This window comes from Dermochelys coriacea, chromosome 16 (assembly GCF_009764565.3).
Source record: "Dermochelys coriacea isolate rDerCor1 chromosome 16, rDerCor1.pri.v4, whole genome shotgun sequence".
Classification (NCBI taxonomy): Eukaryota; Metazoa; Chordata; order Testudines; family Dermochelyidae; genus Dermochelys; species Dermochelys coriacea.
In genome coordinates this window covers 14,175,356-14,202,097 of record NC_050083.1, presented here as the reverse complement: position 1 = coordinate 14,202,097, position 26,742 = coordinate 14,175,356, and the positions used below count along the sequence as shown (strand labels likewise).

Genomic DNA, 26,742 nt, shown 5'->3' with positions numbered 1-26,742 from the left:
GCAGTAAGCAGTCAGAGTTCATCTTGTCTTCATTCTTGTTCGTGGAGCTCAGTTCTTGCAGCTGTTTGTTCCTGTTGGTCACAGCTCCAGCCACTGACCATTATCTCCGCTTCCTTTCCATTTATAAAGTTAGTATTTTCATAACAACTCTAGTCTCTCTTACTTTCAGACACCTGCCTGCACTGCAGCATTTCAACCCCTCCTTTGTGCTGTACACCATGGAGTTCTCTTTTCCTAAACTAGATCTGCGCAGACCACTCAAAGTCAAACAGCAGAGCAGACTAACTTACGGGACAACAGACCAGACTCATTCAGCCCCAAGGAATTATCATCAGGTTTTTCATATCCTGATCTCTTTGGTATTCTAAAAATGGGGTGTTAAACAAATTGATCAGGCTACAAAGAGAGAAAAGAGATCACCTTCCGAGGGTGAACTCGCTGTATCTTTGAGAGTGTTCAGTACATTTTGCATTTTTCAAAGGGTAATATCTCCTTGAAAATTGCCTGGGAGGAGAGGGGTGGATTCCTCCTCTTTGAAAAGGGTACAAGGGGTATGGTTGAATGTTAAGCTTTACTGTTAATATAGTGTACCCAATGAGAGTGCTGTGACTTGCATAAAAAAGGATTGGAAAGAGGCTCTCCCTGCTTGAAATTCTCCACTAAGTTTGAGGGGACTGAATGTAAATATATGGGTGACTGGCTGCCTCTGAGACATACTATTTAGATTTATTTAGTAATGGTCTATCTCATAGAACGGAATGGAGTGTGGTAGCTCGCAGTGCTTTTTGCCAAAAACCTTAAAAGACAAACAATAAGCTAAGTTCTGCTCTCTGGTACACCTGTGCAATCCCATTGACTTTGGTAGAGGTTATATGGTTCCAAGTGTGAGCAAAAGGTGTCTCTTTGTGTTGAAATTACGCCCCTGCTCTTTCTAACCTGAATTGCCTTCGGGGAGAGGAGAGGTCTGTTGTTTTGTCCATGCCATCTCTTTGTATTGTATCTAGATTTGAAGCCTCCCTAAATAAGGGATTGTCTCAATGTTTCCCCCAGGAATTGAAATTATGGTAGTGTTGGAATATTCAGGGGGGATGAGGGCCATGAGGGTGAAGATGGGCTGTATGGTTTTACCATAGTAAAAACTGAAAAATGTTTCACAACCATTTTATTAGATTTAACTCGTGTTTTAAAATCATCACAAAAATTAAAGTTGGCTAGTCAAGCCTACTATGAAGCACTACATCTTCATCCTTCTTATTTTCTTGTTGTAATTTTGCACTCTTTGGCGTCTTTTTGTGTGTCCGTTACTTCCAGTCCTTCATGATATGCCCATGATCAGGCAGAAGGCGACTTCTTTCAAAACACAAAATTCTATTCAGTGAGGAGAAACAACGCTTAACTGTGACTGGGAGTAAAAAGAGATGAATTCCTACTTCTTTCATCCCAGGAGACATAGCACAAAGATCTGGTCAAGCCACTAGCAATGATAAAGAAATTGAAGTTAAATCTTCATTTGTTTGTTGTATGATATTCCACTCTGTGTTCAAAATTTTCTGTTCTGTCCTGATCACATGGCAGCCCCATTGCTGGTAGTGCCTCACTCCACTGAACTGTAGGTGTTTTATAAGAGAGGCATCTGTAAAAGCTATGTAGAGGTTGAGTAGAATCCAGAAATCACTACTGTAGATTTGTAAGAATCAAGTCTGTGTACTTTTTCATCTGTCTTTACAAACACTTCTTGTCCTCTTCATTTAAGGAGTCAATATAAGTACCTTCATTAGTCACCTGAAGTCTGACCTGAAGTCTTTGCTTCTTCCAGTATATTTTCAATGGATATCTCTGACTGATCCAAGAGTAGCTTCTATTGCTGGACAAAGATCTACTACTGTTATAGCAAATGCCTGGATGACATTGTTTAATGACCCAAGTGGTTTCAACAGTAGACTTACAAGAGATAGAATGGCTATAGTCTTCTCTGAACTTAGTAACAAAAGTAGTCCACCAGCTTCACTGCTTAGATCTGTCCTATCTTGGTGATACTTTCCAAAGCCAGTAATAACGGTTGCAGTAATTTTAAGACAACAGCCAAGAATCGCTCATGAGAAAGCCAGCAGGTTTTCCCAGGTTGGACTAATTTGAACTTCAATCCCAGTGTATCTTCTATTTTTTTCCCGAGACGTTCAGTCCTTTTGGACTCTTGCTGGAAAAAAAGAGTATAAAAAGCCATTAAATTTATGGCTTTTGAATGTCTTTTGGAGATGCTGGAGTAGATGGCCTCTGCAGTGTGTATAGGAGAGATTAGGGTTACACTTTTCTCTGAGCAAAGCTTGTACTCCACTATGTCTTCAAGAGAAGTTTGTAGCTCAATCAAATGCACAAGCAGCTGTCTGTTTGGGGTTCAGTGTACAAGCATTTAACTCTTCTAAGATGTCACAGATGCAGCCGATGTGTCTTCTATAACCTGCACATCTAGAATGCATCTGCTGGCCTACCACGGACATCAAGATCACATACGCAATGACTTAATACTTGATGCCTATTTGCATTGGTGCATTCATCAGTCATGTATGCACATATTTTGAATATGGTGAGAGAGTTCTTCATTTTTTCAACTACTGAGTCTTTCACTGTTGCACCGCATGTTTCTAGAGAGTCAGCTGAATTTTTTCAGAAAGATAGTGAGCATTTGCCAGTCTTGTTCAAAACCAGTGTCCAACTTCAGGATTAACAAATGATAATGCACTTAATGTTGGCCTCCAGTTTGTAGTGTGTGGTATCTTTTGCTTAAATAGAAAGTACGGTGCAGCAGCCATGTTGGTTCACGTAAACTGAGTTGTGTTTCCAGCATTCTTAACAGCCTCATTAAGTTCTTCTAAAATTGGCTTTGACAGTGGCTGGCTTATAAGGCTTTCTGCATGTTGATGCAGTCCAGAGGCATGGTGTTTTGCAGCCTTTTCATGTAGGTTGTTAGTATTGGCTTAGCTGATCGGTCTGGCAAACCAAGCTCCTCCACTTTTACTATATAAATCCATGATATGCCCATATCTTGAATTCTGCGTGCAGGTCTGGTCACCCCATCTCAAAAAAGATATACTTGAATTGGAAAAGATACAGAGAAGGGCAACAAAAATGATGAGGGGTATGGAACAGATTCCATACGAGGAGAGATTAAAAAGACTAGTATCAGGGGGTAGCCATGTTAGTCTGTATCCACAAAAATAACAAGGAGTCTGGTGGCACCTTAAAGACTAACAGATTTATTTGGGCATAAGCATAAAAAATAATCTGCCAACAGACTCCTGGTTGTTATTAAAAAGACTGGGACTTTTCATCTTGGAAAAGAGACAACTAAGAGGGGGTATGATAGAGGTTTATAAAATCTTGACTGGTGTGGAGAAAATGAATAAGGCAGTGTTGTTTGCCCCTTCACTTAACACAAGAACCAGGGGTCACCGAATGAAATGAATAGGCAGCAAGTTTAAAACAAACAAAAGGAAGTATTTCTTCACACAATGCACAATCAACCAGTGGAACTTTTTGTCAGGGATGTTGTGAAGGCCAAAATTGTAACAGGGTTCAAAAAAGAACTACGTAAGTTCATGGAGGTTAGGTCCATCAATGACTATGAGCCAAGATGGGCAGGGAAGCAACACCATGCTCCGAGTGTCCCTAGCCTCTGTTTGCCAGAAGCTGGAAGTGGAAGATGGGATGGATCACTCGATGATTTCCTGTTCTGTTCATTCCCTTTGAAGCACCTGGAATAGTCACTGTCGGAAGACAGGATACTGAGATACATGGACCATTGGTCTGACGCAATATGGCTGTTCTTACATAAAAATAATTATAATAATAAAAAAGTTTAGTACAGAAACTCCCCAAGATAATAACCTCTTGAGATAGCGATGATGTAAGATAATGACCTTGGCAAATAATGCATTTCAAAAATCTTGGCCTACTAGGAAACATATACTAATATAAGTTTCCCAGTCACAAATCTATGCTGGAGTGAAGTCACTAAACATAGTTCAGTGTTCTGGCCGCTGTTGTCTGTCGTGCCACCGTTCACTCTACCACTCTGTCCCCAATGGCCCTGCACTGTCATCTCTGTTGCTACCTGCCACTGTGATCTCCGTGAGTCAGTCTCCTGAGGTTCCACCCAGCTCTCAGAGGGGGAACCTCATTGCTAGTGCAAGCTGGGCTGTCTCTTCCACAGAAACTCTGTCCCACAGCTGGTCTAAGCACTTAGACCTGATTATCAGTGATTTCAGCTCTACTGCTCACTCATGAAGCCTAATTGTGTGTCTCTCTCTCTTTCTCTAAACAGGAGAGAGGGGCAGGTCAAATAGTGCCTGTGACTTAGGCAGAGCCCACATCACCAAGCAAAACACCTGTGCCCCACCTTCTCTCTCTCTCTTCACTAGGATCTGGCATCCAAACCTCCTGCTTAGGGAGTGCATTTCAGTTGAGAGTGACCAGTGCTTAATTTGTAATGAAAGAGGTGCCGGGGCTCAAGCAAATTTGTTACTTTCGAGGCTGATGTGACAAGCCCAGAGGTCCCAGGGCTATGAACAGCCCAGCCTAGAGGTGCTGGAGCTCACTGTATATGTTTTTAAAGTGCGTACTAATGTTTCAATTCAAATTTCCAACCAACGACTAAATTGGCAATACTGCATGTAACTTTGGGGGTGGGAGATTGGGGAAATTTGGGGGGGGTCTAGGGAAATCCCTGGGTTGTCTACAGACAAATTTGCACCAATTCAGGTAACTTCCACCTCTCCCATCGCGGTATAAATACTGGTATTTTGGTTTAAGGGTGGCTTATTTTGGTTTGAGTATACCTTATTTCAGCTTAGTTAAAATCTGTTCCTAATTAACTTAACTAAATTGAAATAAGCCTCCATGAAAAACCTATTGCTCCAGTTTAAGTAAAGTAAAGTTCAGTTTAAAATTGCACCTTAAGTTAAGCCAGTGCAACTTCGCAATTAGACAAGACCTCAGCATAAAAATAGATAGCTCCTGTATTGTATATTAACAAGCTACTTTATAAAATTCTGTATATTGCCCTTTTTTGACCTGATTCAAATCTCCCTCTGTCAAGGGGCCCAGCCAAGACTGGAGCAATAAGATTAACAAGCAGTGTAGCAGCTTCCGTTATGCAAGACAGACTTACTATACGCTAGAGAGATCTGTACTTATGTCAAGAGAATTTATATTTTGATTGACATATGTTACACTGCACCAAATGTAGTCTGCTTAGAAGCAACATATTAGTGCTCTGCTGTAGTCTTTGTGGGAGTGCTGTCTGTTTCCATAGTCTACTAATCAAAGGAAGTGGGGTGGGTTTTTTTTTCAGTCTGTTTTACTGATGTTATCTGATGATTTTACAAACCGAAAGTTGCACAGTGCCAGATTTTCAGCTGTTGTAAATTAGCATAGCTTCATTGACTTCAGTGGAGCAACAGCAGTTCATGCTAGCCAAGGATCTGACCTCAAACCTACTTACGTATATAGCTTTCATAAGACATGAAACTAAGATGTAGGGAATTGCAGACCTTGTAAGCTAGACAAGGTAGATAAATAATGGGTTCGTATTGCACTTCTGGCAAGGTAGATATGCAACAAAGTCATATCTGTAAGATGCATTTTTCAAGTTAAAAGAAAAGGAGTACTTGTGGCACCTTAGAGAGCAAATGCGTCCGATAAAGTGAGCTGTAGCTCACGAAAGCTTATGCTCTAATAAATTTGTTAGTCTCTAAGGTGCCACAAGTACTCCTTTTCTTTTTGCGAATACAGACTAACACGGCTGCTACTCTGAAACCTGTCATTTTTCAAGTTGTTATATAGACATGAACTGCTAAAATGTTACCTGTTCATAGATTCATAGATACTAAGGTCAGAAGGGACCATTCTGATCATCTAGTCTGACCTCCTGCACAGTGCAGGCCACAGAATCTCACCCACCCACTCCTATGAAAAACCTCACCCATGTCTGAGCCATTGAAGTCCTTAAATCATGGTTTAAAGACTTCAAGGAGCAGAGAAGCCTCCCTCAAGTCAACCATGCCCCATGCTACAGAGGAAGGCGAAAAACCTCCAGGGCCTCTCCAATCTGCCCTGGAGGAAAATTCCTTCCCGACCCCAAATATGGCGATCAGCTAAACCCTGAGCATATGGGCAAGATTCACCAGCCAGATACTACAGAAAATTCTTTCCTGGGTAACTCAGATCCCATCCATCTAATATCCCATCTCAGGGGATTTGGCCTATTTACCCTGAATATTTAAAGATCAATTATTTACCAAAATCCCATTATCCCATCACACCATCTCCTCCATAAACTTATCAAGTAGAATCTTAAAACCAGATAGATCTTTTGCCCCTACTGCTTCCCTTGGAAGGCTATTCCAAAACTTCACTCCTCTGATGGTTAAAAACCTTCGTCTAATTTCAAGTCTAAACTTCCTGGTGGCCAGTTTATACCCATTTGTTCTTGTGTCCACATTGGTGCTGAGCTGAAATAATTCCTCTCCCTCTCCTGTATTTATCCCTCTGATATATTTATAGAGAGCAATCATATCTCCCCTCAACCTTCTTTTAGTTAGGCTAAACAAGCCAAGCTCCTTAAGTCTCCTTTCATAAGACAAGTTTTCCATTCCTCGGATCATCCTAGTAGCCCTTCTCTGTACCTGCTCCAGCTTGAATTCATCCTTTTTAAACATGGGAAACCAGAACTGCACACAGTATTCTAGGTGAGGTCTCACCAGTGCCTTGTATAACGGTACTAAAACCTCCTTATCCCTACTGGAAATGCCTCTCCTGATGCATCCCAAAACCGCATTAGCTTTTTTCACAGCCATATCACATTGGCAGCTCATAGTCATCCTATGATCAACCAATACTCCAAGGTCCTTCTCCTCTTCCGTTACTTCTAATTGATGCGTCCCCAATTTATAACTAAAATTCTTGTTATTAATCCCTAAATGCATAACCTTACACTTCTCACTATTAAATTTCATCCTATTACTATTACTCCAGTTTACAAGGTCATCCAGATCCTCCTGCATAATATCCCGATCCTTCTCCGAATTGGCAATACCTCCCAGCTTTGTATCATGTGCAAACTTTATTAGCACACTCCCACTTTTTGTGCCAAGGTCAGTAATAAAAAGATTAAATAAGATTGGTCCCAAAACCGATCCCTGAGGAACTCCACTGGTAACCTCCCTCCAACCTGACAGTTCGCCTTTCAGTAGGACCCGTTGCAGTCTCCCCTTTAACCAATTCCTTATCCACCTTTTGATGTTCATATTGATCCCCATCTTTTCCAATTTAACTAATAATTCCCCATGTGGCACAGTATCAAATGCCTTACTGAAATGACTTTACCAGGAAAGTACTAAGGATTTAACTTTTATTTTTTCCCATTTATGCGCTCTTTTCCTACCTATTCCATTTTTGGCAAGCTGACACTATCTCACCCTACCTCTCAGCCAGGAACATAATTGAGATGCTCATCCTATCATCACCTGCGTTCTGATGTACTGGAAGAAATGAGACCTGTGTTAGATTTTGTGTTGTGAATCATAATTTTCAGAAGGCTAGATCTGTGAAGCTTAGGCTTGTGTATTGTGTTCGTGTAATGAAATTAAATAGTGACAATGTAACATCTGAGAGCTAGAATTTGAAAAGCTAAGACTTTTTTGCATTAGCTCTTTAGATCCTAGAAAGAACTCGTATTATGATTTGGTAATTAATCTGAATGTACTGTTGTCTAATCTCTTGGCATCTGGGATACTCCAAACTGACATATGGAATGCTTTTTGATGCAGAAGACTTACTGAAAACATGAGTCATTTTGGGGGCAGCAATATTTAAAAGATGAAAGTAGCATCTGTATGTAAATGTGGATTTACAAGAAGGATTACTGTAAATGGAGCTAAAATCATTTTTTTGGCATATCAGTTGTTTGTGTGCTTTCTATTTTATAAGTAAACATAAGTGTCTATGGGAAGTCAGCTCTGTTCTGTAGAAAGATCTTCCATAAGTGCCAACTATTGAAAGGAAAATCTTGAGGAATGGCGCCACAAAGCTTCAGATGATACTTCTGATGTGTTTATCAACCTGTGAAAAACAGTTGAGGTGTTAATTAAGAGTGGATCTCTGAATTTGTGGGTCTTTTAGCAGTTATCTGTAGTGATAAGACTAATGCAATCCTAAAAGTACAACCCCGTACACTTCTGTTGAAGCATTACTTGGTGTTTAGAAACTGTCACATGACAAGCACAACTTTTGGAAATGAAGATGTTACATAAAGCAGCACTTGAGAGTTACTGTCTTGGCTTCTCTCGAACTGAATGTGGTTATGCTGATTAAAAAACCTGTGCTACAAAAAAATGCCTGACTCTAATCACGGAAAATATTAGCAATACTTTCTCTGCAGTGATGTGTCCTTTTAGGGATTGTTGTTTTTTTAAGTTATCTCCAAACTCAACAAGACTAAACTATCTATTTGTTTCACTGCAGGACCAGTTTGACAACTTAGAAAAACACACGCAATGGGGAATTGATGTTCTGGAAAAATACATCAAGTTTGTAAAAGAGAGAACGGAGATTGAAATCAGCTATGCAAAACAACTTAGGTAAGTTGATGCCTTCATTTCAGAAGGACATGAGTAATGTGGGGGTGCAGTTAGCCATGAAATAATAAAGTGTTTTTGAATGGCACGTATTAGCTTCTATGTGCATACAGTAGAACCCCAGAGTTACGAACGCCTTGGGAATAGGTTGTTCATAACTCTGAAATGTTCGTAACTCTGAATGTTATGGTTGTTCTTTCAAAAGTTTATAACTGAACTTTGACTTAATACAGCTTTGAAACTTTACTATGCAGAAGAAAAATGCTGCTTTTAACCACCTTAATTTAAATGAAACAGCACAGAAAGTTTCCTAATTTTGTCAAATCTTTTTTTAAACTTCAGTTTTTTACTAGTTTACATTTAATATGGTACTGTACCGTATTTGTCCTTTTTCTTTTTTTGGTCTCCGCTGCTGCCTGATTGCTTATGTCCAATTCCAAATGATGTGTGTAGTTGACCAGTCCATTCGTAATTCTGAGGTTCTACTGTATCTAGTTTACTTTCCTCTTTCCTTAGATCTCGATTTGCTTGGCTTATAAAAATCCTGTTTAGCAGACAGAATGGTTTGCTTAAACAGTAGAAAATAAAGTTCAAGTTAATTTCATACATTTGGAAACCGTTAGAGCAAATTCCTCCTCAAAGTAAATGTGTTGTGTATATGACAAAGTAGCCTCCCTAGTTTACTCATGGTTTGTGGACTGAGTGCAAGGCGGTTCATGGAACTTTGTACATGATAGTAGAGAGAGGCTGAGGAAAGGGTGCGGGGTGAGAGTTCAGCCTTGAGGCTGAATCAAGGCATTGATCTGAATTTAATTGCTTGAAAATCTCCTTAGCAGTCCATGTGAAGTTTAAGCCTAAAAGGGCATCAAAATTGTGAATGCAGCTTGAATGGTGGAATTTCATGAGAACTTCCAGTTTATTGGTCAAAATCTCATGAGAATAGTCATTCTAGGTGAGTAAGTGGATGTATCTGAACTGGAACCAGAAAATAAGATCCTACCTGTTTACAATCTGCAGTGAACCTAGAGATTTAGATCCAAACTCTTCCCTACTCCCCAAAATTCAAAGGGATTCAAGTATGAGGTTCTGGCCTATCTCTAATACTAAGACGTAATACCCATAAAAAGCTTGGGAGATTTGTGGTGTTTTTGCTAAATAGCTGTGCTTGAGAGAAAATGACCTTTCATATCTGTGTGACTTGCCATATACAAGGACCTGTAATTGTATAATGAGCTGGTGTCTGGATAAAGCCCATCATGTACTTACTGACTGCTGAAGAAGAATGTACTGTTTCCCCAAGGACAAATTGATTTAAATCAAAGCAATTTAAATAACCAGTTTTTAATTGTGTTGCATTTATATTTTTCAATTATTTTCCTAAAGAAAGGCTGATTCTCATTGATTGGTAACCATTAAAGCAGGTTGATTTGCAAATAAATGTAATCTTTACACTAAATTTGGTATTTCTTTTTGCCAACCAGGAGGATGCACTATGTCTATACACATTTATTTAAACAGTTACATAGCTTAACTTACATTTATTTGATTGGTTTCAGAGTAACAGTGGTGTTAGTCTGTATTTGCAAAAAGAAAAGGAGTACTTGTGGTACCTTAGAGACTAACAAATTTATTTGAGCCTAAGCTTTCGTAGCTTTCGTATAGCTGTAGCTCACGAAAGCTTATGCTCAAATAAATTTGTTAGTCTCTAAGGTGCCACAAGTACTCCATTTATTTGATTTACATTCTTACATTTTTTTATGTTAGAAAATAGTGAATGATACATTGCTTATTTTCTAAATGATTAATGTACCTGTGATTTGTGTCAAGCTGCATTTGAATGGAAATTCCAATGAATTAAAAATGCACAAAAGCACCATTTTAATTTTTTTTTACATTATATTAAAACTACTTTAAATGTGCTAGATACATAAGAAAAAAAGTTTATCAAAAATGTTTTGTATTGAAAACTGATATTAAACAAAGGAATTATTATCTATAGTTAGTGAATTGAACTGGTTGTTTTTAGTCACAATGCCCTTCAACATTTTAGAATTGATGGATCTCATCCTCTCACACTTAGCTTTTCTTCATAGATTGAAAGAGGAAAACAAGCTTCCCTGCGTTTTCAACTCTCAGAAGGTTTCATAACTTTGAATGAACTAGTAATTTAACTGAACTAGTTGAATACATTGAAATGAAGAAAATATTCACTCTGCACCCGCAGAAGAGGTTACTGCTGTCAAAGGCTGGTTTAACACTTCTGCAAACTCTGGTCCCTGATACTTAGCCAGTGACTTCCACAAGACTTCAGTGGTTTGATTTTCTTTAAAACTTTGCAGCAAATAAGTACTGCTTAATGTTTTGTGGTTTTTTTTAATTTAATTTTAAAATTTTGTTATAATAAGTTTAGGCCTTAACATGGGTTGTCATAACTTGAAATTTAGTTTTAAATAGTTTTTTTTAAAATAAACCTGTATTTACATTTCAAACATAGTTTAAATTTTAAATAATGACACTGCTGAGAGTGCCAAATTCAGGAAAGACTGCCGAGAAATAGGGCAGACTCACCCCAAACTAGTAGTTATTCTATTATTAGAGTATACCAACCAGTAACAGAAGTGAACTTCTGTATCACCATGCTGATTAACAAGAAGTCAAAAATGCGGTCTCCTTAGGCATTCCATCCCTTGGCTCATCGCAGAGCCGCTGGACTTGATGATGAGTGGTTACTGAAAACCAATTTAATCAGATACAGGGTCCTTCCAATCCCAAGGGATCAGCCTCTTAGCCAGGTAAATATATATCTCAGATCTTATCCAATAATCATGCTGATGCCAATCCTTTAGTAACTAAAACTAATGGTTTAATAATATTTTTAAAAAAGAAAGAGAAGAGGAATGGTTAAAGGATCATATATAACATACAAATGATTTTCATTGTTCTTAGATCAGGATCACAGCAGTAATGGAATAAACTGCTAACTCGCAAAAGTTTGTGGTATCACCCAAACAGATTGTGGGTTCTCAGTCCTTGTTCAAAGCTTCCTTGTTAGAAATTCAGTCCAGAGAAATGAAGCAGGAAATGAAGACAAAATGGAGATGTCTCAGGTGCCTTTTTATATCCTCTGCCATGTGCATGTAGGGTTGCCAACTTTCTAATTGCACAAAACCGAACACCCTAACCCTACCCTTTCTCTGAGGCCAGGCCTGGCCCAGCCCCCACTCACTGCGTTCCCCCTCTCTTGGTGGCTCGCGCTCCCCCACCCTCACTCACTTTCACTGGGCTGGGGCAGGGGGTTGGGGTGCAGGAGGGGGTGAGGGCTCTAAATGGGGATGCAGGCTCCAGGGTGGGGCCAGAAACCAGGGGTTCAGAATGTGGGAGGGGGCACCGGGCTGGGGAAGGGAGTTGGGGTGCGGGAAAGAGAGAGGGCTCCCGCTCAAGGTGCGGACTCTGGGGTGGGGCCAGGGATGTGGGGTTTGGGGTGCAAGCTGGAGCCAAGGGATTCGGAATGTGGGAGGGGGCTGCTGGTCAAGGCGGGGGGTGAGGTCTCTGAGTTGGGGATGTGGGCTCTGGGATGGGGCTAGGGAAGGGGGGTTTGGAGTGCAGGAGGGGGCTCCAGGCTGAGGGTGAAGCCGAGGGGTTGAGGCAGGGGGTTGGGATGCAGAAGGGGGTACGGACTCTGGGTTGGGGCCAGGGATGGGAGGTTTGGGGTGCAGGAAGGGGCTATGGGTTTTGGGAGACTCAGTGCTGGGGCAGGGGGTTGGGGTGTGGGCTCACCTCAGGCAACTTCCAGGCAGCGGGGCTAACGCAGGCTCCCTGCCTGTCTTGGCACCGTGCTGCACCTCAGAAGCGGCCAGCAGGTCCAGCTCCTAGGTGGAGGGACCAGGAGGCTCCACGCGCTGCTCTCACCCGCAGGCATCGCCCCCCAGGTCCCATTGGCCATCTTATTTAATCTTTTTATTACTGACCTTGGCACAAAAAGCAGCAATGTGCTAATAAAGTTTGCGGATGACACAAAGCTGGGAGGTATTGCCAATACAGAGAAGGACCGGGATATCATACAGGAAGATCTGGATGACCTTGTAAACTGGAGTAATGGTAATAGGATGAAATTTAATAGTGAAAAGTGCAAGGTCATGCATTTAGGGATTAATAACAAGAATTTCTGTTATAAACTGGGGACGCATCACTTGGAAGTAACAGAGGAAGAGAAGGACCTCGGGGTATTGGTTGATCACAGGATAACTATGAGCCACCAATGTGATCGTGAAAAAAGCTCATATGGTCTTGGGATGCATCAGGTGAGGTATTTCCAGTAGAGATAAGGAGGTGTCAGTACCATTATACCAGGCACTGGTGAGACCTCATCTGGAATATTGTGTGCAATTCTGGTCTCCCATGTTTAAGAAGGATGAATTCAAACTGGAAAAGGTACAGAGGGGTTGCTAGGATGATCTGAGGAATGGAAAACCTGTCTTATGAAAGAAGACTCAAAGAGCTTGGCTTGTTTAGCCTAACCAAAAGAAGGCTGAGAGGAGATGTGATTGCTATCTATAAATATATCAGAGGGATAAATACCATGGAGGGAGAAGAAATTTAACCTCAGTACCAATGTGGATACAAGAACAAATGGATATAAACTGGCCACCAGGAAGTTTAGACTTGAAATTAGACGAAGGTTTCTAACCATCGGAGGAGTGAAGTTCTGGAACAGCCTTCCAAGGGAAGCAGTGGGAGCAAAAGACATATCTGGCTTCAAGACTAAGCTCAATAAGATTATCAAGGAGCTGTTATGATGGGATAGTCTAATTTTGGCAATTAATTGATCTTTAACTATTCATGGTAAATAGGCCCAATGGCCTGTGATGGGATGTTAGATGGGGTGGGATCTGAGTTACTACAGAAAATTCTTTCCTGGGTGTGTGGCTGGTAAGTCTTGCCCACATGCTCAGGGTTTAGCTGATCGCCATATTTGGGGTTGGGAAGGAATTTTCCCCTAGGGCTGATTGGCAGAGGCCCTGGGGTTTTTTCGCCTTCCTCTGCAATGTGGGGCACGGGTCACTTGCTGGAAGATTCTCTGCACCTTGAAGTCTTTAAACCATGATTTGAGGACTTCAATAGCTCAGACATAAATTAGGGGTTTGTTACAGGAGTTGATGGGTCAGATTCCATGGCCTGTGTTGTGCAGGAGGTCAGACTAGACAATCATAATTGTCCCTTCTGACCTTAAAGTCTATGATGCCATGAATAGGAGTGTGGTGCCAGTGCTTGGTGCAAGGATAGATTCCTGGGTTAGTGGTTCTGTTGTGTCGTGTGTGGTTGCTGATGAGTATTTTTGCTTCAGGTTGGGGGCCTGTCTGTAAGCAAGGACTGGCCTGTCTCCCAAGATCTGTGAGAGTGATGGGTCGTCCTTCAGGATAGGTTGTAGATCCTTGATGATGCGTTGGAGAGGTTTTAGTTGGGGGCTGAAGGTGATGGCTAGTGGCATTCTGTTATTTTCTTTGTTGGGCCTGACCTGTAGTAGGTGACTTCTGGGTACTCTTCTGGTTCTGTCAATCTGTTTCTTCACTTCAGCAGGTGGGTATTGTAGTGGTAAGAATGCTTGATAGAGATCTTGTAGGTGTTTGTCTCTGTCTGAGGGGTTGGAGCAAATGCGGTTGTATTGTAGAGCTTGGCTGTAGACAATGGATCACGTGGTGTGGTCTGGATGAAAGCTGGAGGCATGTAGGTAGGAATAGCGGTCAGTAGGTTTCCGATATAGGGTGGTGTTTATGTGACCATCACTTATTAGCACCGTAGTGTCCAGGAAGTGGATCTCTTGTGTGGACTGGCCCAGGCTGAGGTTGGTGGTGGAATGGAAATTGTTGAAATCATGGTGGAATTCCTCAAGGGCTTCTTTTCCATGGGTCCAGATGATGAAGATGTCATCAACGTAGCGCAAGTAGAGTAGGGACATTAGGGGACAAGAACTGAGGAAGCGTTGTTCTAAGTCAGCCATAAAAATATTGGCATACTGTGGGGCCATGCAGGTACCCATCGCAGTGCTGCTGAATTGAAGGTATACATTGTCCCCAAATGTGAAATAGTTATGGGTGAGGACAAAGTCACAAAGTTCAGCTACCAGGTTTGCCGTGACATTATCGGGGATACTGTTCCTGACGTCTTGTAGTCCATCTTTGTGTGGAATGTTGGTGTAGAGGGCTTCTACGTCCGTAGTGGCCAGGATGGTGTTTTTAGGAAGATCACCGACGGATTGTAGTTTCCTCAGGAAGTCAGTGGTGTCTCGAAGATAGCTGGGAGTGCTGGTAACGTAGGGCCTGAGGAGGAAGTCTACGTAGCCAGACAATCCTGCTGTCAGGGTGCCAATGCCTGAGATGATGGGGCGTCCAGGATTTCCAGGTTTATGGATCTTGGGTAGCAGATAGAATACTCCAGGTCGGGGTTCCAGGGGTGTGTCTGTGCGGATTGGTTCTTGTGCTTTTTCAGGGAGTTTCTTAAGCAAATGCTGTAGTTTCTTTTGGTAACCCTCAGTGGGATCAGAGGGTAATGGCTTGTAGAAAGTGGTGTTGGAGAGCTGCCTAGCAGCCTCTTGTTCATAATACGACCTATTCATGATCACGACAGCACCTCCTTTGTCAGTCTTTTTGATTATGATGTCAGAGTTGTTTCTGAGGCTGTGAATGGCATTGTGTTCTGCACGGCTGAGGTTATGGGGCAAGTGATGCTACTTTTCCACAATTTCAGCCCGTTCACATCGGCGGAAGCACTCTATGTAGAAGTCAAGTCTGTTGTTTCGATCTTCAGGAGGAGTCCACTCAGAATCCTTCTTTTTGTAGTCTTGGTAGGAAGGTTTCTGTGGGTTAGTATGTTGTTCAGACGTGTGTTGGATATATTCCTTGAGTCGGAGACGTCGAAAATAGGATTCGCAAAAAGAAAAGGAGTACTTGCGGCACCTTAGAGACTAACATTTATTTGAGCATAAGGTTTCGTGAGCTACAGCTCACTTCATCCGATGCATCCGATTAAGTGAACTGTAGCTCACGAAAGCTTATGCTCAAATAAATTTGTTAGTCTCTAAGGTGCCGCAAGTACTCCTTTTCTTTTTGCGAATACAGACTAACACAGCTGCTACTCTGAAAATAGGATTCTAGGTCACCACAGAACAGTATTATGATCATGGGAGTGGAGGGGCAGAAGAAGAGGCCCTGAGATAGGACAGATTCTTCTGCTGGGCTAAGAGTATAGTTGGATAGATTAACAATATTGCTGGGTGGATTAAGGGAACCACTGTTGTTGCCCTTTGTGGCATGTAGTAGTTTAGATAGTTTAGTGTCCTTTTTCTTTTGTAGAGAAGCAAAGTGTGTGTTGTAAATGGCTTGTCTAGTTTTTGTAAAGTCCAGCCACAAGGAATTTGTGTGGCAGGTTGGTTTTTTATAAGAGTATCCAGTTTTGAGAGCTCGTTCTTAATCTTTCCCTGTTTGCTGTAGAGGATATTTATCAGGTGGTTCCGCAGTTTCTTTGAGAGCATGTGGCACAAGCTGTCAGCATAGTCTGTGTGGTATGTAGAATGTAATGGATTTTTTACCTTCAGTCCTTTTGGTATGATGTCCATCTGTTTGCATTTGGAAAGGAAGATGATGTCTGTCTGTTTCTGTACGAGTTTTTTCATGAAGTTGATAGATTTCCACTCCATACGGCTAAATTCAGTGCCTTGCATAATGACAGGTTTCAGAGTAGCAGCCGTGTTAGTCTGTATTCGCAAAAAGAAAAGGAGTACTTGTGGCACCTTAGAGGCTAACAAATTTATTTGAGCAGGAATACAAATGAACAGCACAAGGTCTATGCATTGTTAAGTCCCACTTAAGTGATGCATAAGTGCTCTGCACAGGGGAAAATTTCACTCTCTGTGATTTACTTCTAACTGTTCCTGATTTTAGACCCAAATTCACATCTTGATCAAAGTGATGGTTCTCTTACTCATATGATTACAAGTTCTTTATATCATAAATATTGAATCATTAAACCAAGACTTTAGGGGAAAATGCTAAAATAAACTAATCCAACATCAGTAGTTCTTGCACTGTGTTTTTACCCTTATTTGGGTCTTGACATGTTTAGTGGTTTGATCTGGAAGTTCAAAGGGTATTTTACACACACACACACACACACACACACACACACACACACACACACACACACACATCTGATTTTATTTAATAGAGAACGAGCTCAGAGTATCAAAGGGCCAAGGTTCTCAGATACCACGGATACTAGCTTAGTTTCCTGCAAAGATGTATAGATAGCCCTAAGAAAGATAGGTATGAAAGAGCATTTCAAACACCATGAAAATTTGAGAATTAATTGGTACTACCAAGTCACCCTACTGCGAAATGAATTTCTATAGTGCAGATACTACAGGGGCTTGTCATGCAAAGTACTGAACGCTCTTGGCCCTGATCCAGCACTATGTTGAAGTAGATGCGTAACTTTAAACATGTGAATAATTCCATTGATTTCAGCAAGGCTGGTCACATGCTTAACTTTAAGCATGTTGTCTACAGCATCAGGCTAGTATGCTTCAGTACCTTGAAGGATCAAGCCTTACACGAGAAAATATTTCCCGCTGACTATATTAGAGCTGTGGTTACTGTTCCCAACTTTTAGTTTTTTCTTGATAAAACAAAACAAACAAACAAAAACACCATCTGACACAATATGTGATAAACAATGAAACATGTTTGTTTAATCCAACTGCTAATCCTTGTCATACACCTTCTAATCCTTTGCATGTGAAAATGTGCTCTGCATGGTGGTTTTCATAGCGCTTTAAGGTGATTCTGCACAGTCAGAGGCTCACACAGGAATGACAACTGGACACATCAGGATTAATTAAGCAACACGGTGTTTGAAAAGCTAGGAGATGGTGCACTTTTTCTTTGGGTGAAAATGTCTTAGTAGAGTATTTCATCTTTTGTGTGCATTTTTCTTATTCCCCCTCATTTGTTGCCCCATGAATGAAGAAATTAAGCCATACTGAGAAACCAGAGAGCAGGCATTTCGCACAGGATCCCAACGGCACTATGTACCTTGGACATGCATAACTGCTTCCTGAATTCCTATAGCAGTAATATGCTTTGGTTTAAACTGCCATGTTTAATGTGTAGGCTAACAAGGGAGGAGTTTGCTGTTTTAGAGCATCCTTTATTTGGAAGAGGCATAGGAGGGATGCTAATAATGAGGTGGATTCTGGCTGGCCTCAGTGTGTTTGTGCAAGTGGTGAAGAACATAAGAAGATTCTCCATCTGTCATTTTGCATTCTTGTGCGGGGTGTGGCCAGAACCACATGTGGAAGCACAGTTCCCTACTCCCTCCTAGTTCTCCATGTATGTTAGGTGGCCAAAAGGGATGGGGAGAGGTGGAATGAGGGCAGGTTCACCACTCCCCTGGCAGGTAGAGCTGGCATGGAGCAGGCTGCACCTTTTGAAAGCGTAGGGGAGCTACTGTCCCAGCGCATGCTCTCTGGGAGTCCTCAGGAGGAATTCTAGCTGGCACAATGAATGCAGCACCCTTAGCCCCAAGGGCAAAGACTTGGCCAATACTATTTGTGTGTTAATGGTTGTAAAATGGCATACAACAACCATATGAAGCTGGAAAATATTATTATGGCCATTTTACAGTTGTGGCAACAGAGGCAGAGAGATGTTAACGGAATTGTCCGTGGCCCCATAGCAATGAGCTCCAGTGATAGAGCTTGGATTAGAATATGGAAAGTCCGGGGTACTCCAGCATAGGAATTGTCTATGCTCACTTACTAGGTCATGATGCCTCTCTCTTTCTCTTACTCCTTTTCCCATGGGGACACTTGAACATTGCATGTGACATTATTAAATGTGATAATACTAACTAGCACCCTATGAATCCTCCTCTGCAATTATTCCTGTATTCAGGACAGGCCTTCTTTAGAAAATCTGTCATAAACAGATCAATAATCTTATCACCTATATTTGCTGTGGATGTGTTTTATCATTAAGGTGTAGAAGTTGCTGTTAGTCAACTGACCTTGATGTTTCCTGCATTTGTGTCCTTTAGTTAATACACAATGCCATAAATATGTCTACATTATCTTGCTGCCAGTGACAAGGCAAAAGCTAATGTGTCAGTCAGATATGGAACCTTGGAGAGGAAAATTTGGCCAGGAAGTTATGTGGGGGTGTATGGTTTAAAGAAGAGCAGGCCACAGTATGCAGTTTTTACTCTGGCACAACTCCTGTTACCTTCACTGGGAGTCAGGCCATGTCACACATGTGATGCACTAAGTCCCCAAGGGAAAAGAGGACCTGGATTAGCCATCCATCCAAGGAGCAGCCCTTTGAAACTAGCTGTAGAGAGGCAACTGCTGATGTGATCTCTGTCTGAAGGGGGAGGGAGGGATGCAAGGAAATAAAGAAAGGGAATATGGGCAAAAATGAACATTTAGCCCAGACCTGCTGTTCTTGCAGACACAGAGCACTCTGGGCCAAACTCTTCTCTCGTTTACTCAATAGCCCCAGTGTCTTTACTGGGTTGACAGGATGTACGTGAGAGCAGAATTTGCCCTGCTGACTTTGATAGCCACTGTGCTCATGTAAGAGTTACAGAACAGATAAGAAAACTGAGATAAAGTGGGCCAAATTCTGCTCTCATTTTTATCAGTGCAAACCTACTGAAGTCAAGGGGCCTTATCACACCATCAGGTTTTAAGAAGAACATACCATTGAAGTCAGTAGGGATTTCTGCTTAAAATGATGATGTATCATGGCCCACAGTTTGGCCCATTGTGTAGGAGTTAGTCAATTTTCTGTTAATAAAGGTGTCTCATCCAGTTTCGGTACTGTACTCTGGGCACTCTTAGGCCTTGCTTACACTAAGGGGGGAATCAGTTGCATGAATAATGTAGCTGAAGTTGACGTACTTAGATCTACCTACTGCGGGGTCCACACTACACAATGTCGACGGGAGAGCGATCTGTGGTCAGTTTAGTGGGTCTTCACTAGACCCACTAAATCGACTGCTGATGCATCAATTGTCATGCGTCAATCCCCCAGTAAGTGTAGACAAGCCCTTAGTATCCTTCATCAAGTGACCTTTTGGGTATGGATGATAAAAATCTCACTCTAGACTTTTCTTCCTGGGAGAGTTTTTTGGTGTTTTTTTCCCCTCCTATTTCGAAAAGTATAAATTTACAGATGTTGAATAGGTTTTGGCTGGTTTCCTTGGCTGCATCTCCACTCTACACTTAAGTTAAAGTGTAAAGAAGAAAAGAAAATGGAGAAGTGAAAACAGTTTGATGGAAGCGTGCTTGCTTTGGGTAAATAATAAAGTTGTCTTTGCAAAAGAGGAAATGGGAAATGCAGACAGTTACCAAATAAGGAAATAAGTACCACGGAAAGTGAGGAATAGAGAGGTGTTTGTTGTGGGAACCATGACTGCTTAGTGTTGTGAAACTGACGTGTGACAATACGAAATGGCAGGTTCCTCTATAAGCTGAACTTTGTTTGATTTCAGTACGTTGCCTACTGTTCTGCATTGAAGCCCTGAAAAAATCACCATGGCAGGTTTATTTATCATCCTATTTAGTCTGCGTTTACAAAAGATACTCTCTGAGCTGTGGCAGACTGAGAGTAGGGGACAAATATTCCTGTGAGAAGGAGAACAATATAACTCTGAAGCTATCAGCACTGATGAGCTCCACTGAGTGAATGGCTGGCATACAGTATGTTAAACTCTAGATTTGCCATTGGCTAGGGATTTGTAGTGCCTGGTTTCTAGGAGAGAACTGCTGAACCCCATTACCTTTGGCTTCTCTGTCCCTGACACGAGCAATCAAATAACATTAGTAGGATTTAACAAGGGAGTGGATAATTTGATGACCAATAATAATGTAGAATTATATGTGATAAAATGGGGTAATTAGGTTTCCTGTTTCTCACTGCATCAGATGATCACAACGGTTAAGAAGGAATTCCCCCTTACCCCATCTGTGCAGCATCCAACAGCTGGCCAGTGTTTTTTCACCTTCCTTCTATGCATTAAGCATAGGCCACAGCCTGAGGAGGTTTACTAGACTTAATGGGCCACTGGTGGTGTCTGGTATAGCAAATCATATGGTAATGGGCTGGTTCATGTGTATATGTACTGCTGCTCTCTCCTGGATGGAATCAGAACAGCTCAAGTGTGTGTCATACGTCTAATGCCGCTAATAGCTGCAGGAGGTTTTTCTTTTGCTCAAGTAGACAAGGCATGTGCTTATGGAGCAGGACAATCTGAGTTCAGTCACTATTGCCATCATGATGTTCAGAATGTGCAGCATAGTTACAGTCGTGGTGGCCATAGATTTGTTAGTGTGTTTGCACATTAGGCTAACAAAAAGCATTGAGTAGAAAGAGAGAGAGATGTATCTACTTGTTGTATATAGTCACACTTAGATTGTAAAATCTTCAGGGCAGGAACTGTCTCTTTGTTACATGTTTGTGAGGTGCCTAGCACAATGCGGGGGCTGGCCTTTGGGCACTACTGCAATACAAATAATAAATAATGTATGAAAGCATTACAACTAAACACTAAATGCTAGGGTAATGAGAGCGCGAAAGGATGTGGAGACTATCTGTAAGACTAAATGTAAGATGCAATGTATTTATTTATTTATTTTATTTTTAATTTCAGGAACCTTTCAAAGAAATATCAACCCAAAAAGAACTCCAAAGAAGAGGACGAATACAAGTATGTTCATTATCAATCTATGGGTGGGGATGTGTCTTAATGCGTGGAGAGAGGGGAGTAACTTATCAAGCAGCAAGTGTGGTAAAAGAATATAGAAGTCCTAGAAATAGGCCTTGTCTACACTTGCAGCCAATGATAGGATCTGTGTAGCTACATGCCACAGTGAAAAGCAGGCTGTGTCCACACTGTGATGTGTAGCTATACATGGCATTGAAAGGTTCCGGGGCAGTGGGGAGGCAGGGAGGAGCTGCCGGAGCCTTTCCCCACTTCCTCCCCTCTACCAAATCCTTTCCCTGCTGCAGGAGTCTTTCACTGAGGTGTGGAGGCAGCCGGACACTATACTGCTAAAAATAGCATTGTAGCTGCGGGAGGCCCTGCTTGGACATATAGCGAACTGAGCAGGGTATATAACTTAAGGGTCTGGCATGTCTATACTCTACTTGCCTAAGCAGTGCCTCACTGTCTACACTGCTATTTATACCCATGCTAGCTGGGCATGCAGTGTGTGTACTCTACACACCACTGTAAATGTAGACATAGCTGTACAAAAGGCCTATCTGCTAATTATGGCTTAATAGTAAAGCTCAAAGGGGTTTAAATTTGGTCCTTAAGCACCCAACTCCCATTGAACATCAGTGGACATTGGGTGGCTAATTTCTTTTAGGCCCCTTGGAAAATCCCAGCCTTATTAACTGAGGCTTAATCTTCATTCCTTTGAAGTCAATAGCTAAACTCCCATGATTTCAGTGGAAGAATCAGTCTCAGAATGTTAGCGCAGAGCTTTAAAAATGCAGAATCCAGTATAAGCACCAAGCTATTATGTTGTCCAGTCCATTTTACTAAATGGACAAAGAGTAAAGTTATGACATCAGTGGAGGAATGGGCAGTTCATGGGGAAGAGTGTGAAAGGAGGAGGGTTTCCTTGGCTGGATTCTCCCTCTCCGGGGGCAGAGCTGGGTGCCTGACTCGGTGCTGCTAGAGATTGTTGCGTTGTCTCAGCTGTCCTCACTTGACCCAGATGGTATCTCTAGTGGCAGGGACAGCTAGAATGGTGCTGGCCAGATAGGCAGTGCTGTTTCCAAACAGCTCCTCCAGTGGCTGACATTGAGGAAATGTATGCAAATGAGGATAGAACACGTACATGTTTTAAAGGATCTCTCTGACATTGATTGGATCAAGAGTAATTCTTCAAGCTGAGCATCCTAGAATGGGAATCTCCCTAAGGACAGGCTGTCAGACCTAAACTTCACATTTCTTGACTTATATCAGTGCACCCAGCATTTTCAAAGTTAAGTTAACTGCAGATTCTTATAGTTACTCACAAGTTTTTTAAAGATTCAAACTGTAGAGGAGTGTATAAATGAGGGACTAGCTCTTCTCCACTGGAAGCTGAAAATAGACTGGCCTCTGCATCCACTGAAGTCAATGGGAATGTTTCAAATGACTTCAGTGAGTACAGTAGTGGACTCGATAGTTTATATAATTTGGTTTATCTAGATTTTTGGGTCAGATCCTCAGCTGCTGTAAAACAGCTGCTAGAGCAATTTACACTAGCTGAGAATATGGCCCCTTATGTCATTATTTGGTTTTAGTGGTTGGATGGTTGTTTTCTAACTATAAGTCAGGGCTATGACCCTCCCCTACTGCTTCTGCAATCTGCTTTTCTGGATGCAATGCTACTTGACCAGGACTGATAAGTGTAGCTGATTCCAATAACGATACCTTTTTGGTCTCTCCCTTGCTGTTTTTTTCCCGCCTTGCTTAGCTACATCTCTTTCAGTCTTTTCTTTTGATCCCCATTACATTTGTGTACACTCACTCACTCGTTCACTCACGGTTGCCTCTTTTCACTTGCTTCCCACATTCCCCTCTTATTACTCTCACCTTTATTCATACCCCTTTCCGTTACCTTTGTCCCTTTAAGTGCTAGGAGCACTGCTATCATTTATGTGCTCCTAGCACGGGAAGCTTCAATAAGCATCTAACACTAATAGGATAATTCTAGTATCTAGAAGTGCAACTCTCCTTAGCTGACAGGTTTCAGAGTAGCAGCCGTGTTAGTCTGTATTCACAAAAAGAAAAGGAGTACTTGTGGCACCTTAGAGACTAACAAATTTATTAGAGCATAAGCTTTCGTGAGCTACAGCTCACTTCATCGGATGCATTTGGATCAGATCAAATGCATCCGATGAAGTGAGCTGTAGCTCATGAAAGCTTATGCTCAAATAAATTTGTTAGTCTCTAAGGTGCCACAAGTACTTCTTTTCTTTCTCCTTAGCTGCTCCCTCCTCCAGTTGGTCAGCAGTCCAGCCTGTCCTAGGGGCATTAAATGCTGCTCTACTGGCTCAGTTCTGTGCATGCGAATGGTATAATCTGCCTTCCTGAAATTAACCAGATGCATGGAAGCTTATTTTTTTTTCCTTTTTTGATAATACATGGAGTGCAGTTATAGATGCTGTCACCCATGGAAAATAAATTTTGTGGCAATCACTAGAAGCTGCTAAAGAGACACGAGGGTGAGGGGAAATACCTCACAAAGAATTGAGGACAAACACCTTGCAAAAAGTGAACATCATCTTGAGGGGGTTTTAGATAAACTCTGATTGATCCACATCTAAATAATGCTTAGAAAGTATTTCTTCCTTTCTTTTACTAGTATGTATGTATCACATTAACTAAATGTTAATCATTTAGGCCCCCGTCCTGCAATTCACTGAAATAGGTGTGCTGCTACACCTGAGTGCAGCAAACAGCAGGATCAGGGATATAATGGTTAGTGAAGCCAGAAAATATTTTCTGAATGGTTTTTAGATTGGTAAAGCCCAAATGCTTTTGGTATTTCTAAGAGAGGCCACTGTAAAACTATAATTATGTCATGGTTATTTTCTGAGAACTGCCAGTGCATGGCAAGGGGCTCCCTTTCAGTAAACTCCTGCCAATGAACTTGTGCTAAGATCCCATCTTGTGCAGTAATACTGAATGCTGGGAGGAATGCAAGTTCCCTTTGGAGTGTGTATTCCTGAAAACAAAGGGACTAAAAGTATTATGTATTTTTTCTCTTTTGCAGGTACACATCATGCAAAGCCTTCCTAGCCACACTGAATGAAATGAATGACTATGCTGGCCAGCATGAAGTCGTTTCGGAAAACATGACTTCTCAGATCACTGCAGAGTTAACCCGCTTTGTGCAAGAGCTGAAACAGGAAAGGAAATTGGTAATGGATTTATTTTTACTCGTTCACAATTAATTATCTATTTAAAGCAGATAATTAATGGTAGTAGAGTACAATGGTAAGCAAATCTTTTGACAGGAGGTTAACACAAAGTTACTAAATACAATCAAGGTTTGCTAATGAACTGAGCATAGGGCGGGAAAATGTGTTACATGCACAGGCCAAATCACTGAACTGTTTGAATCAAACATTCTATCATCAGACAGCAACACCTGCAGTAGAACATTCTCTAAATAACGTCATAAAACCCATATGTGCTTGAGGGATCTTCGGCCAAAAAAACATGGTTTGTACAGAAGTTTAGCATTTAGCATGCAATAAACAGAAATGCTTCATCTCAGAGACTAGCTGAAAGAATTCTGATCGGTGGACTGGACCACCGTCCCTTACCTCATGCTAGAGCTGGTTAACAAAACTTTGTCTAAAATTGTAGCTAATAAAAATAGGTGTTTGGGGGGGGCTATGCAAATTTTTTGATTGGGCGGGGGGATCTTTTTTTTGACTCAGATTTACTCCCACTCTGCTAAAATTAGCAAAGGTATATGCTTGTATCAGTTTCCAGGTAGTAGCTTATGGATCCATGGTCCTTATACAGTATGTGTCCATAGCTGCTTTTCTTCTGCAATGCCTGGAATTTAGAACAGCAGATAGCTAGGGCCTGGTTGTCTCCTGTTTTACCCCTTGTGTAGATATTCATCCCTGTGCAAAGTGGGCAAAAAATGCTACAAGATCACAGTTCTCCGTATGGCAGTGTTTGCACCCACTTTGCACAGGTAAATGTCTACACAAGGGGCAAAGCAGGGGAGAATCAGGCCCCAAGATTTCATTTTTAAACAAGAATTCTAGATAGCTAGCAAACTAGGGGTCCATCCTGAAAAGTACTGAGTGGGGTTGCCAACCTTCCAGGATTGTCCTGGGGTCTTCAGGAATTAAAGATTAATCTTTAATTAACGATTATTATGTGATGAAACCTCCAGGAATACGACCAACCAAAACTGGCAACCCTATTGAGTAACTGGGCCCCAGATCCATCAAAGCACTTAAGCACCCGAAGATAGTCCCACTGAAAGTGCTTTGCTTGATTGTGGCCCTGAAAAGCATCATCTGCTTAGTACAGTCCTAGGAGGGTGAGAAGTCTGCCTATAGTGATAGTATATCTTGGCATGGCTTTAATTTGCAGAATGTCAAACAGTCTTCTGAGGCCATTGTGCCTGAGCAGTATTAATAGCGTGGGGTATGTCTACACTGAAGTTAGACACCCATAGCTGGCCTACGCCAGCTGATTCAGGTTTCTGAGGCTCAGGCTTGCGGGGCTGTTTAACTGCAGTGTAGATGTTTGAGCTCATGCTGCAGCCCGAGTTCTGGGACCCTCCCACCCTAGAGCCCAGGCTCCAGTCTGAGTCTGAACATCTACACCTCAGTTAAACAGCCCCTTAGTCCGAGTCAGCTGGCATAGGCCAGCCGATAGGTTTTTAATTGCAATGTACACATACCCATAGAGGGTACTTTCTATATAGACCCCATGCGGAAGATCCCACAACCACCTCCATCACCTTTCATCCAGCATATCCATGTGGCATTATTGCACAGTTGCTTGCGGTGGACTTCCTGCTGCCAGAATGAGAGAGTGTATCATTGATGGTGCAAAAAGCAAACTGAGGGAATGGACAGAGAGTCAACAGAGGAAAAGAACATACAAGGCCAAAGGAGGAAGCATGCTAATCTAGTTCTTCTGTCACTTCAAATGTTTCAGCTCATAATTGAGGGGAGAATTTTTTTTTTTTAAGATCCTGTCAGTTAATTAAGGCAAGACAGTTGGAACATGTGTCAATTAAAACACATTTCTGTGGGTGTTATATAGTAAAAGGAAATGGGATTTGGTATCTTTTTCTTGTGAATAAAGTGACTGGTATTAATGTGTAGTAAAAGTGATGTAGATACACTGTAAATGTGTGATGTGTGGGTGAAAAGTAAGTCATTAGTGTCATTCTAATGAGAGCCAATGCAGAAGCCAAGTTCAGACAGCATATTGGGTCTATTGACAGTAGCTAATAGCAATGACGGTATAGCAGACAGTACGTGACAATAAAGTTTACTTGCTCTTGCCGGTAGAAATG

At 41.6% G+C, this 26,742-nt stretch overlaps 1 protein-coding gene across 15 annotated transcripts in view; it reads left to right on the top strand.

The window, feature by feature from the left end:
* FNBP1 (formin binding protein 1) overlaps positions 1-26,742 on the top strand; it is a 155,647-nt gene that overhangs the window by 41,958 nt on the left and 86,947 nt on the right. For 13 of the 15 annotated variants that reach the window (XM_043498750.1, XM_043498749.1, XM_043498744.1 and 10 more), the window contains 3 exons: positions 8,521-8,636; positions 21,336-21,392; positions 24,460-24,607. In XM_043498750.1, coding sequence (XP_043354685.1) covers positions 8,521-8,636; positions 21,336-21,392; positions 24,460-24,607 — 321 coding nt within the window. Of the gene's footprint in view, positions 1-5,400; positions 5,605-8,302; positions 8,637-21,335; positions 21,393-24,459; positions 24,608-26,742 lie in introns of those variants that run through there. The other 2 variants (XM_043498748.1, XM_043498747.1) reach the window with 2 other exon arrangements.